Source organism: Aspergillus brasiliensis (assembly GCF_001889945.1).
Source record: "Aspergillus brasiliensis CBS 101740 unplaced genomic scaffold ASPBRscaffold_10, whole genome shotgun sequence".
Lineage (NCBI taxonomy): Eukaryota > Fungi > Ascomycota > Eurotiomycetes > Eurotiales > Aspergillaceae > Aspergillus > Aspergillus brasiliensis.
Genome location: NW_027137451.1, coordinates 670,083 through 682,021, shown reverse-complemented (window position 1 = coordinate 682,021; position 11,939 = coordinate 670,083). Strand labels below are relative to the sequence as shown.

At 48.7% G+C, this 11,939-nt stretch overlaps 4 protein-coding genes across 4 annotated transcripts; 1 reads left to right on the top strand and 3 right to left on the bottom strand.

Moving 5' to 3' along the window:
• Positions 1-463: 463 nt before the first annotated feature.
• ASPBRDRAFT_45864 (uncharacterized protein) lies at positions 464-792 on the bottom strand. The gene has a single exon (XM_067625499.1). The coding sequence runs from the start codon at positions 747-749 to the stop codon at positions 471-473; it is 279 nt and encodes a 92-aa protein (XP_067476767.1). The 5' UTR covers positions 750-792; the 3' UTR covers positions 464-470.
• A 1,384-nt stretch (positions 793-2,176) lies between these two features.
• Positions 2,177-2,599, bottom strand: ASPBRDRAFT_45863 (uncharacterized protein). Its single transcript, XM_067625498.1, has one exon. The coding sequence runs from the start codon at positions 2,460-2,462 to the stop codon at positions 2,292-2,294; it is 171 nt and encodes a 56-aa protein (XP_067476766.1). The 5' UTR covers positions 2,463-2,599; the 3' UTR covers positions 2,177-2,291.
• A 5,399-nt stretch (positions 2,600-7,998) lies between these two features.
• Positions 7,999-9,347, top strand: ASPBRDRAFT_198171 (uncharacterized protein; the record flags this gene model as incomplete). Its single annotated transcript, XM_067621179.1, has 2 exons — positions 7,999-8,035; positions 8,092-9,347. The coding sequence occupies 2 exons, from the start codon at positions 7,999-8,001 to the stop codon at positions 9,345-9,347; spliced, it is 1,293 nt and encodes a 430-aa protein (XP_067476765.1).
• A 7-nt stretch (positions 9,348-9,354) lies between these two features.
• On the bottom strand, positions 9,355-11,903 carry ASPBRDRAFT_657498 (Zn(II)2Cys6 transcription factor domain-containing protein). The gene is made up of 4 exons (XM_067628583.1): positions 11,806-11,903; positions 11,135-11,666; positions 10,887-11,078; positions 9,355-10,827 (listed from the first exon to the last, which is right to left on the bottom strand). Exons 1-4 carry the CDS (start codon positions 11,877-11,879, stop codon positions 9,793-9,795), a joined length of 1,833 nt encoding a protein of 610 aa, XP_067476764.1. The 5' UTR covers positions 11,880-11,903; the 3' UTR covers positions 9,355-9,792.
• Positions 11,904-11,939: the final 36 nt, after the last annotated feature.

The window sequence follows — 11,939 nt, the reverse complement described above, 5'->3', positions numbered from 1 at the left end:
CTTCCAGACTCTTTCTCTGACTGTGTAAAAAAGAGCGAGCAGCAGAGCCAGTCGCAGTAATTTTTCCAGCCAATACATAACGCCCCTGACTGTTACAAGTTGAGGGCATTGTTCTTTGCTCCCCTCCTTGGCTCTTTGCTCCGCACTTCCAGTGTTATGTATTTAAAATTATCAAGGGTCTAAACCCTGATTACGGGCCAGTGGATATGGACCCTTGGTCCACTTGAGTTTCTTTACTTTACCGAATTACCCTGAAAACACGGCCTTTCCCGTGTGGTATTGTCACCGTATCGCCTGCCAGGTACCACCTGCAGGGAATACCTTCCTTAGTCGGTGGCTGTGTGTGTGGCATGGCGGTCAAGTAAGTACTCCGTAAGTCTACACCGTGTTCTATCGTGGAATCCGATGGATATCATTCTTGCCTTGCTACACTGTTATTCACATCCCCCATCGTATCATGCAGTGGCATATCAGTCGCGCGTGCTGGAATAGCATGCAATAATTGGTAATGATGTCGAAGCATAGCATAAGGTGGCTTGGTGAATAGGGGAGTTGGGATAGATAACTTCCAAGGTCTTGTTGTCTCCAAAAGTATGGGCATTCCACATCCCTCGCCAGCATAACTGGCAACATACAACAAACAACATCAGCCACCAATAGGCAGCACCAGACAGACCTAAAATCTCCAGATTCGATTCCCCCCTTCCTGGTAGTGCAGACTTTAAATTTCGCTTACCCAGAGCTGTCATTGATCGTACCTCGATTGCTTGTTTGCCAAAACTCGAAACGTCGCCCCCAAGCCAGTGCCCCAAATCGCCCCCAATGTGCCAGCTACCCGTCTGCCATAACTAAGAAGTACTAATAGAGGAGAAAGTGACCTATCGGAGATCGGAGAACCTAGAGCGGGTGGTATTGGAGAGGTTTGGTATCGCCGAAATACAAGACATACGGCGAATGTTTCAGGGGGCGGGGCCACACCCAAAAAGGTCTAAAATCCCCAGCCAAATATAGGCTTGTGGGGAACTCAGGACTCCCTTCACTAGGGGCCTCACGACCGTGTCTATCAGCCGTTGGTCAATCAGGAGCCCACCAGCGACGCTAGGCTGGAATCCTTAATTTTGCCAAGGTCACACTGGATCACTGAAAGACAGTCAAAGCCCAATAAGCGGATGGAGGGGTCATGCTCACTGGTCAGCCGCGGTTTCAAAGCGGCTGGCAATTGTTGAGCGTAGTGCTGATATTAGGTAATGGCCAGCATGTCCACAGTCCACACACACCTTGTTCTTTTTCTTCTTTTTTTTTGTCACAAGCCATCATTTGATAGTTTTGATGCCCACTGGTCAGCACTCTGCCATGGTCAATGATCATCACTGCCACAGAAAGCTATGGCGCTCAGGGGACTAAACCCTCATCTGGCTTAGCTTCGAGCTTTCTGCATCCTATCTTTAGCACTCGGTGACAACACAGTCTCCCTTGTCCCGTGAATGGCGAGTCAGACAATGTGGCACCCTCAAAGGGCGCGACAGAGTAACACAGAATTTCCCCTGCTCGCGAATCGGCGTCCCTGAAGCCCTGGGCTGGCAAAATTTGCCTCTTATTTGGCTATATTTTGAGTAGCACACGAACGGCGGGAATACTGGTTCTCTTACATCAGAAAAGTCGCCACGCTGGACGGTTGTCGGGTAGTTCCGCTCTGTATGAACCTTAGAATGTGTTACAACCGGGCATTTACGAACTCTGGTCACTCCATCCGCTGGGCTGTTGTAGGGTATTTAAAATTCCATCAGATTGCAACGTAGTAGTACCGTGGCTCAAATAAGTAGTAAACATGCATTGAACATCTTCATAAAAGCTTTGCAGTATTGTCTTATATCTGCTTAACACTCCGTATGCATTCACGAAATTAAATCTCCGAACGCTGAGTTGTCCCGCAGTATACATACATACCAGGCAGCGAGGAGAGTACTTGATGCAAGATCACACACGCGATAGGCTCAAATCTATACACATGTGAAAGTCAAGCAACTGCATGTATTACTTTGCTGCGGCAGTGTATAGTAGTTATCCCACTGCAGCGACTGGATCCATATTACTAGCGGCGGGATATATATAGAGCAAGACCCTCGGTACCACTATCAATTAGTCCCAAAGGCTAGTTAGCGCAGAAGCATTCACTATTGGCCGCTTTCCTCGGGAATTCGAGACAGATCGTCAGCGGCTACACGACTTCGGTTGAGAGTAAGACATAGAGCGGTGTATACGGTAGGATACGGATTATCGTCTAAGCTATTCTAGTATAGCATTGTCGGGACACATCTCAGGGGTGGAAAAGACTCGCACGCAATAAAAAGAAGACCCATCCAGGAGAAGTATGCACATAGTAACGAGCGACGGACGCAGTCTCGGGCTGTTCTGATCGTGCATGACTCGTGCGGATGTTCTATGCATGTACCCTTTTGCATGCTTCGGGCACTGCTGGATATGCGTTGCAGTGGAGGCCCGTTGTAGTATATGTTTGTTTGTATTGGTAACTATTTTTATAATTTCAGTATATTATGGGTTAGTAAATAGTGACTAGTATGCCGTGAGTTAAGTTCTGGAACAATGTCGAATCTATTAATTTCATCATTGTAGTAGTACTCAGGACTATATATACTAATCGGGCCGGTGCAGAAGTTGAGAACAGTCTTCCACCGGCAGTTCAATGATCGTCTAGATAATCAATATTATACCAGTAGCATCACGGCTAGTAAGAAAATATATATTTCATATCCACATATAGTCCCAATCAATTCCATCGATTCTGATTGCAGATTAAATGGACAGCAGCTGTTGTTTACTTTTGATCCATTTCAATTTCTTGGCAGTCATGCATTCCTATCTTAGTGACACACCCACGGACACAGGCTAGCCTCTGATTTTCTGTACCTGCTGATGTTATAGAGATTGGTTTGCGCTTTTATCTCACAACCAGAGTATAGGATTAAAAAAGAATCTACATGGGTAGTTCGCCAATTCTTGTATTGCTATCCCTTGCTAGTACGCCGTCCATATCTCTGACATATCCCGTGAATTTTATCACCGACCGCTGAGGCTAGAAGGATAAAATTGAAATATTTCCCGCTATCCCCAGCCAAGGCTATAGATATATTGCTAGATGAGCAATCGGGGAAAGTGTGGTGATAAAGTTCTCGTACTCGAGATCCCGATGGGAGGAAGATCAGGAGCGAAGCCACATATCTGAGAGACAAACTGGTAAGGTGCCTGGCTACGATGAATGTTCCTAGATGATGGTCCAATATTTTATCAGGTGAATTATTGCATCATCCTACATATAAGCTTTTCGCAGTGCAATTATCAGCCGCCTTCCAACCTCCTCAGATATCCCACCTCAGCTTACAAAACTCAGAGACGCCAGTCCCACCACTCCCATCAGTATCACACAGGCTTACAGAGTATACTCTCGAGTATGAGGAGTTGAATAATTTTACCGATGCTTTGCAACAATCTAGAGTGACAAAGGACTAGGTCCCTAACTTATCACAACGCCCAACCATATAAACCAGAGGAAAACTCGTACAAGTTCTCCAGTAGACAGCTGCTAGGCTAAGTGCAAAGAAAAAAATGCATGAAGAACAAATAATGCTCATGGGAGTTGACATAAGAGGTTGAAAAACCAACTATCACTCGTTTCAGAAAACATCTGATCGAACAAAGAAAAGGATGTCTGCTAGGATCCGACGATGCAATCTGCCTCACAGCTGCTACACACTCAGTGAATTCTCAGAGGATGGGCTGAGACTCCAGGTTTAACCATGATGGCTTGTCTCTCTATCAATAATGGCTCAAATAATACATCTGACCAACGATATATGGAGGCAAGATCATTAGGGCGGAGTATGATAACACGAATAGTACCTGCTCCTGCTGCACAGCAGCAGCATATAACAATCACGGATTATAATCACGGATTATCCTCAGGCTAACAAACTGAAGAACAGAATAGTCATGGGATTCTAAGGCTAGTAAGTACACAGAGCTTCTATCAGAAGTTTCAATGTTTACTAGTCTATCCCCGAACAGTGCTCACGTCAACACAGCAGCATCCGCTCGCTCTCGACCTCATTCGTTTCTTCTTTCCGTACTCTGTCATCCTCTTTCGGCCACTCCTGTGCCATTGTGCGTGTACCAACTGCCCACAAAGTTCCAAGTAGGTCACTACGTCGAGTCATGCAGTTTCGCTTGCCACACTGTCCATACATTGATCCAACACTCCTCTGACGTGATGTATTGAAAGGCTTTGGCTGCTATAAGAGACGTTCATTCTCGCAGTTTCATGACTTGGAATGGTCTTGATTTGCAATACAGACACCATCCATGCCCATCGTTTACCTCCCAGAGACGGACACTCTATCGCATCTATAATAAATGCCGACACCAGATAAAGGAGGCTACATAGAGTACACCGGACCGAACGGAAAATCATCTCTCTACCAAGAAGAGGACATCTCTTGCTTTCCTATGTACGCAAGTGTATTAGGCAGGGACAATGACTATGAACTGGGAATTAAACAAACAGGCATGTGTGCTGGAATATATCCAGTAACTTAGTTTCCAACAACGTACGGCCGATATCTATCTATATAGTAGTACTAAATAGTGCTGGGATTTACTGTATGCGAGCACACCCATTATCATCTAGTCCTCTAATTGCGGAGCCCCTTATCATTGCCTCAGTATCTAAGTCTCTGCTACTATAATAGTCTCCATGTAGTGATCTTCAATTGTCAGAATGGTCACCCCTGAGAATATGTACACAGCTTTCCATATCTGGCTAGCACCTGAAAAAACTAAAACATTCGACAGCCTACATAGCATTTTCAACAGCATGAACTAGTAGTTATTTCTATAATAGACGCTTAGTAAGTCTTACTTGAAGGATTCATGCACAGGTCAGACGAAAGGCTTATTCAGAAGGGGCCGTAAGCATTTAGACGAGTGTATAATCATGATGATGACGATGATCTTGATCACTACTACATAGTTATCGAAGAAATAGTTATCTTGCATGTGATAGACTATTCAATTAGCCAGATGATATGTAGTAGCTAGAGTATAGTTTCGGAACCGTTCTATAATATCAGGAGTCGGATATTCCGTATATCTTATTGCTTCCCAAGTTTATTCGTACGTCTACTCTCATTATGATGATAACTTTTACAGTTTCTGTCTTAGGAGAGATTAGAGTAGCTATTAACTACTCCGAAATCAGTAATGGATCGATGTCAGGGGGAGGATGACGCTTTGTCCATCTCAGGGCCAAATCATGCCATTTGACCAGTCAGAGGCACCGGATTTTGAATTCAGGGGATGGCCCCAAAGATGGCCCCCCTTTGATCCAGCCAACAAACTGATATGTAAGTAAGAATGTGAAACTATGTGCAGAATTCAATTCCATTTCTAGATGCTTGGTACTGCAGCAAATGTGTGGTTGATAACATAGTGTTGGGTGCTCGATGATGGCTGGAATGGCAAGCACATGCCAAGAGAAAAAGAAAAAAAAGGGAGAGAAGATATGACACTATTGAAATGTCATTCTGTCACATCAATAATATGCTTATGGTTTAACAGCCTATGGAGAAAAGCACAGATCTATTGAAGACTCGGCATGAATATTGATTAATTCCATATCCACCAGTCAATATGGATGTTGGGGCCATCGGGACCCAAGTCCGGATTGTATGGCAGGCTGGCAGCATGTGAAGAGTGAGTATTTCTGTGTAGACATGAGACAAACTATGGTTGACCCTGTCTGCTGTAGTTCACGACAGACCCTTCAGATTATTGTCATTCAAGCTTTAGCCCACATCATGTAAATCTCTGCCAAAGTAGAAGATAATAACGGTCAGTGGTGGCACGGAGCTGGTCTGTCAGGATCGAGACCGGATGACGCGTGGCTTGAGCCATAACGAACCCGCCCATTAGCGTTTGGTCGTTCCCATTAGGCCTGTCGAACATGTGTTCCTTCAGTCTTAGGGATTAGTCTACCTACTACGTACTTCTGTATGGATAATCATCACCCTCAAATGAAATACTAAAAGTTAAACATTGGGGCTGACAGGTCTCACCAGTCACCAAGTTACCACAGAATTGACATCTAGTGCTACGGGAAAGGCCAAGTCCTTTCAACGGTCGGCTTTTTACGGGAATGACAGACTAGCCCAAGTGCCGGCTACAGGAATAGGCGAGGGAAAGAAGAACAAGAAGAATGGCCATCTAATCTCGATTAATGAGTTAATCAAATGGATCATCTCGTCTGCCGTGCCTGAGGCTGCGGGTGGGTGCCCAGCAGCCTCATGATTCGACCAGGCGTCCCGTGTTAATTTCCGGGCGAAGGAATCAAACGTGGGCTGGAGGTTCGAGACCTTCCAGTCCAGGCACGGCCGGCCGTGCCTGGCACACATCCAGAGAATGGTTGGTTGCACTTGAGACACAAGATGTAAGGAATCATGGGGCATGATGGGAACCCTCCTCCACCGTTCCGTATATGCCAGGGGGGGTTTGTGGTAGGCATCTTTGTTGCAGTAGTGCACACTGCACAGAGAGAGGCATGCACCCCCTCTCTCCACGGTCGGCTGGACAGGATTTTCCATTTTCCCCTCTTCAAATATAATTCTCCAATAGTTAATCAATTTTCCTTCCGTAGAGGGGGATACTAGTAGGACAAGTATTTCGTAGAAATCGCTATAGTCGGTCAATATTCCGGAACTATTCCGGACTACTAAGTCTCCTATTGACAATGGCTGATGTGCCGCTCGCTGGTCTGGTTAATTGTGTTCGTGCCACGCCATAGAGGAGCGTTCCGGCCTGTGCGATGGCCTGGAAGACTATGGCAGGACGTAGATAGACGGGCTAGACTTCTGATGTGGTTCTTCCTGAATGCTAAAGTGGTAAGGGAGATGAGGATGAGGGTCACCCATCTTTTGGGAGGAACCAACATTGGATACTATCTACTCCGTCCTCCATTGACTGACGATAATGAATGGGGAATTTCTCCTCCCCTGCGTGAACCGTGGCAGTAAGTGGCAAGAGTGAGTGGGCAGAAGGATCACAGCCCAGCACTAAGCCCGACCGAGTCAGGCCTTCGCCCTCTCCGCGCCTCCCGCCCACCATTTGCCCACCATCGATTTGATTGAACCACCCACACCCCCTTCCACTTCCACACACCCACCACCACCACCACCATCAACTGCTTACTTCCCCGTTCCCTTTCGGTTTGTTCGGATTCCTATTATTATCGGTCATTTCTTTCTTTCTACTTTCACTCATTTGTTTCTTCTTCTCCCTCCTCTCTCTCTCTCGCTCTTCCTTTTCGATCCTTTTTGCTTCTTTCTCTTCCCTTTTGGCCGTCGACTCGTTCTCCCCCTCTCGTCCTCCTCTCCCCAACTCCCGGACATACCGCCTTCCTCTCCTCCTGTCATCTCGTTCTCCCCTGAATTCGTCGTCAACTGCGGTGGTCCTGTACCTGGCAGCCACCAACGCGTGTCTCTCCGACGTCAACCCCAGCGACCTATCAAATATCAACTGCCACTGGGGTTGAATTGTCCATTGCAGAGACTGGCCAAACGCCCGACTGGGAGAATCATCTACCGCCTCACCTCACCGGAGATCCACCCTAGATCGCATACTATGACCGTTGTTGCCTACCGTCCGCCGACCGACTTCCCTACTACCGACATCCGTTCGCTTGTCTAAAATCATCCATCCTCCTTTTGATGACCTCGTAACCATCCTCACGACTTGACGTCTGTTGAGCACCCTACACTCTTTTATACCAAATTCGACTACATTCTGCACGTTCTTTTTGCCGTTGATCGGCCTGCCACTCTTTTCTCGCCCATTTGAAACAGCAGCGATTTATCACGACCAACCTTATACCTCCTTGTTTTTATCCCCTTCGCCGCGACCCGTTTCCGAAACCACATCCTACCTTTCATCATGTCTTTCCATATTCCCGATACATCCTCCCCCAATGGTATGTCTTCTACCTGGACCAGTGCACAAGTCAATTGCTAATATGAGTGTGTTAAGTTATGTACGCCCGCTCCCTTCTGTCCTTCAGAAGCTGTGTGTCATGTCCCTCTACATCACCGTCTTGCCCTACCTGCGATGATGGCTATCAATGTACGATGACCAGTCAATCATGTACTGCATGTGCAAGCACCCAATGTACCAAGTCTCCATCGTCTAGCGACAGCTCTAGCTCAAACAACTCGGGTGGAGGAGGCAATGATGCCGGAGCGATCGCGGGAGGAGTCATTGGTGGTCTTGCATTTGTGGCAATTGTTACGTTCCTCGTGTGGTGGTTCTTCATCCGGAAGAAGCGCCAGGAACAGGCAGCCAGTGAGGGAGAGAAGGCCAGCACATTCAACGACGCCCGACAGTCGAGAAAGTCGACCCATTCGATCGCATCTACCGTCCTAACACGCGCCTCCAATGTGATTCAGATCGCATACATCCCCGGTGTCACCAATCGCTCGCCTCCAGAAACACCAGGCCACCTCGTGCCGCCGGTTCCTCCGTTGCCCGGTGCCCACCCTGATCAGCACTTTTTCATGCCTGGCGATCTCCGCGACTCGACGTGGTCGGAAATGTCGAACGAACGCCGCAGCATCGCTCCCAGTTTGCGCAGCAGTGTGGCCACCACTATCTACCGAAACAATGCCATCGTCAGCCCGATGCCCGCTCAACAGGTCATGCGCACAAAGGCCGCGGTGGTCAATATCAACGGCGCTGCAGATGCGCCCGCTGTTCCAGCCATCACCCCGGCACAGCTTGCCAAGGCCGGCGTTACTACGACTACCAGCAACAGCTCGATTGTCGCACGCACGGTTACCGCCAAGCCGGTTATGGTGAGAGGTGGCTCGAAGAAGAAGAACAACAACAACGCCTCTGCGAACCCAGCCGTGCAGACCATCGAGGAGCGACCAGAGACCAACAGCGCGGCTGCTTCCAAGTCGCCTAGTACCGCAGGAAAGGAAGAGCCGACTACTTCAGGCTTTGACGCCAATTCCTCGGACGAAGAAGACACTACCCAGAAGACTACACCAGCACAGAGCACCAATCAGACAGAGACAGCCAAGGAGGAGACGCAGTCGCGACCCGCTACCGTGATTGAAGACTCGCCAGCCGTCAGCCAGAGCCCTTTCAAGGACCAACCCGCAGAGACCGATGTCCGAGCATCAGTTCTGCTAGAGAGGCCTGAAGGTACCCGATCTAACCGAAGCAGTCGACACCTCCCACCGCGAGTAGAGAGCCCCTTCTCTGACGCCAACGAGGTGAAATGATCTGCACGTTTCTTTCCTATATGTCCTGATTTATCTGCGTTTCAAGTACCCTTTCATTTGGATGGCGACAAATGGCGCAAAGTGATTAGCAGTTGGCCCTCTGGCCTGAGACAGGAGCCTTGGGGAGCCCCTACTTTCTTGTATCTATGATTTATGCTTCTTGGATCTCTATCGGTCTACTAGACTTTGAGTTTGCCACGGCAGTGGCTTTGAATTGACACCTATATTTATGAGTACGTTTCCGCTAAGAGCTAGCATTATCTGCCTATGCACCTGGACTGGAACTGTCCAGCTCTAGTTCTTACCAAATTGAACATTCTCTTCCCTGAACATAAACCTGGTTTTTCAAACCCTTCCTTAGGCCAATGTGGTACCGTTCTTCCTAGCAGCTGCAGTCAAACCCACTCCACTTTGCATATAGTGATTAAAACGCAATATATCCTGTTCAATTACTATACCGAACACTCGTATCATCATCCATCTCATCCAACCCAAAAACCACCACCCCGCCAGGCCACCACGGAATATTGACATGCACACGATCATCCTGCCCAATCGTCAAACACACCCTCTTCCCCACCAGATCGAATTCCGGATAAGCATACGTCAACCTCGCCTTCTCTGGTACCTCCCAACACCTCGTAATCACCGCCTCCCGATACTGCAAATCATTCCCATCCCGCAACACCATCCCCGTAATGGCCGCAGAATCCCGCGCGTAATCCACGCCCCCCGCGGCAAGCGCAACGTGCTCTTCTAGCGCGATGACCTTCTCTGCTGCGATGGCGCATAATTGGCTGCTGAAGACGCCTTCTTGCCGGGAACAGGAGCGCAGGACTTCGACGGCCTCGCGCCGGATGAGGGGATCGCGGCATAGGGTGGCGGTGACGTAGAGGGGGCCTATGATTCCGAGGTCGAGGGAGAAGCTGGGGTTCATTTGAGGGGATGTGGCAGTGGGGGTGATTGTATGTGATGGTGGTGTTGATGGGGGTGTTGGTGATGCGCCAGAGAGCTGCACGACGGATTTGGATAATGAAATGATCTGTTTAAAGACGGAGTTGAATCTGTCCCAGACTGTGGATTCGGAGGAGCCAGAATTGTATTGTTCTAGCATCATGCTGTGTTCAAGGCGGTGGATTTGGAGGATTTTGAGCCCGATTTGTTCTTTGGTGGTTAGGGAGGAGCCTTTGCTTTGCTCGAAGTGGTCGAGGGCTGTGGACCATTTGGTTAGGATGGTTGCGTAGTGGTGGATTAGGGTGTTGAGGGCTGGGTTCGTTGGTTCGGTTCGTGTGGGTGTTGGTGGTGGTTGTTGTTGGGTGTCGATGAGGGTGTGGTAGTCATGTCGGAACATGCAGCTGTAATGCTCGTATATGCTGCGGGCTTGTGCGAGCGAGGAGAACGTCGGTGGGATGTCGATGTCGCCGGATACGCCTCTCAATTGTTGTGTGTTCCAGGCTGGACTGTCTTCTTCGGATCGTGTCTTTTGTATCATTAGTAGATGATGTTAATGTCTGCCACGAGAGTATAGAGCCTACTTACTAAGGTGTATACTTGGATCTGGAGGCGGATGAGGAGTTTCCGTAGTTCATCGATCTCGAGATTCGGCACAGTAGATGGTCTGAGAAGAGGATGATGGTACGTTCCTGTGCTTGCATCGTAGGCTACTTCGCCCAAGATCTTGATACCGCTCCTAATGTGGCTGAGGGCTGCGACGTAATGTCCGGACATGATCTGGAGGCGAGGGTCAGATTAGACATGGCCGTATGACAGAGCAGACAGCTACATACCTCATAACAAGCGAACAGTACGCATGATATGAGACAAACATCTACCGAGAGCGTCCCGCCATGGCTACTGATCACATACGTGGACGGCGAACGACTCGAATCCTCGGACGGATGCAAAAGAGCTCGGATGGCCGCAAGGTATTGTTGCAAGGCAAAGGTATCATGTCCTTTCCGGCTGAACCAGGGCCCTCGGATCTGGTGCCTATTCTCAAAGTTCTCGTGCAGTGCGCCCAAGGCGACCAGGGCATGCCACACCGGCTTCTCCTGCTGACTGACCTGCAAAACCGACCGACTCCATAACTCCGACCCACAGTAGCCGGCCAGGGAGAAGACGGTCTTTTCGTAGAAGAACTGGAACGATCGAATATCACGTTCCCCGGTCGCATAGCGGAAGCCAGTGAGGGCATGGGAAGGCCGTGCGAGGACGGTGCTTGTAAGAGCAGAGTTGAGGTTGGTAGTATAGCCGTCGCATTTGCGGCCCGTGGAAGTGCATCTCAGGCAGCTTGGCCGGGCTTCGTCGCATTTGACGCGCCTTACTGTGGTAATAGAAAAAGAAAGTGTGTGGGCGATAACATTGCATTATTCAAGGGGTATCAGACAGACATGACTTACTTCTATAGGTAGATTAGTTGCTCATGAGTTGCTTATCGCAAGGGAGACAGGCCACTTACTTGCATGTTGCACACCCGGACTTGGTCCGTGTCCTGTATACTCTCTGTCGGGATTTGCCATTGTGGGAGCTCATTGGTGGTCTGAACAGATTTAAGAGGTATTTTCTACTAAAGATAGGCGTGCCCAACGAAAG

Coding starts and splice junctions, on each gene's coding strand:
- ASPBRDRAFT_45864 (XM_067625499.1), bottom strand. CDS start 749: ATGACAGCTCTGGGTAAGCGAAATTTAAAGTCTGCACTACCAGGAAGG.
- ASPBRDRAFT_45863 (XM_067625498.1), bottom strand. CDS start 2,462: ATGCAAAAGGGTACATGCATAGAACATCCGCACGAGTCATGCACGATC.
- ASPBRDRAFT_657498 (XM_067628583.1), bottom strand. CDS start 11,879: ATGAGCTCCCACAATGGCAAATCCCGACAGAGAGTATACAGGACACGG. Junction 11,079..11,134: donor TACTGTTCGCTTGTTATGAG/GTATGTAGCTGT, acceptor CCTCGCCTCCAG/ATCATGTCCGGACATTACGT. Junction 10,828..10,886: donor AGATCCAAGTATACACCTTA/GTAAGTAGGCTC, acceptor ATGATACAAAAG/ACACGATCCGAAGAAGACAG.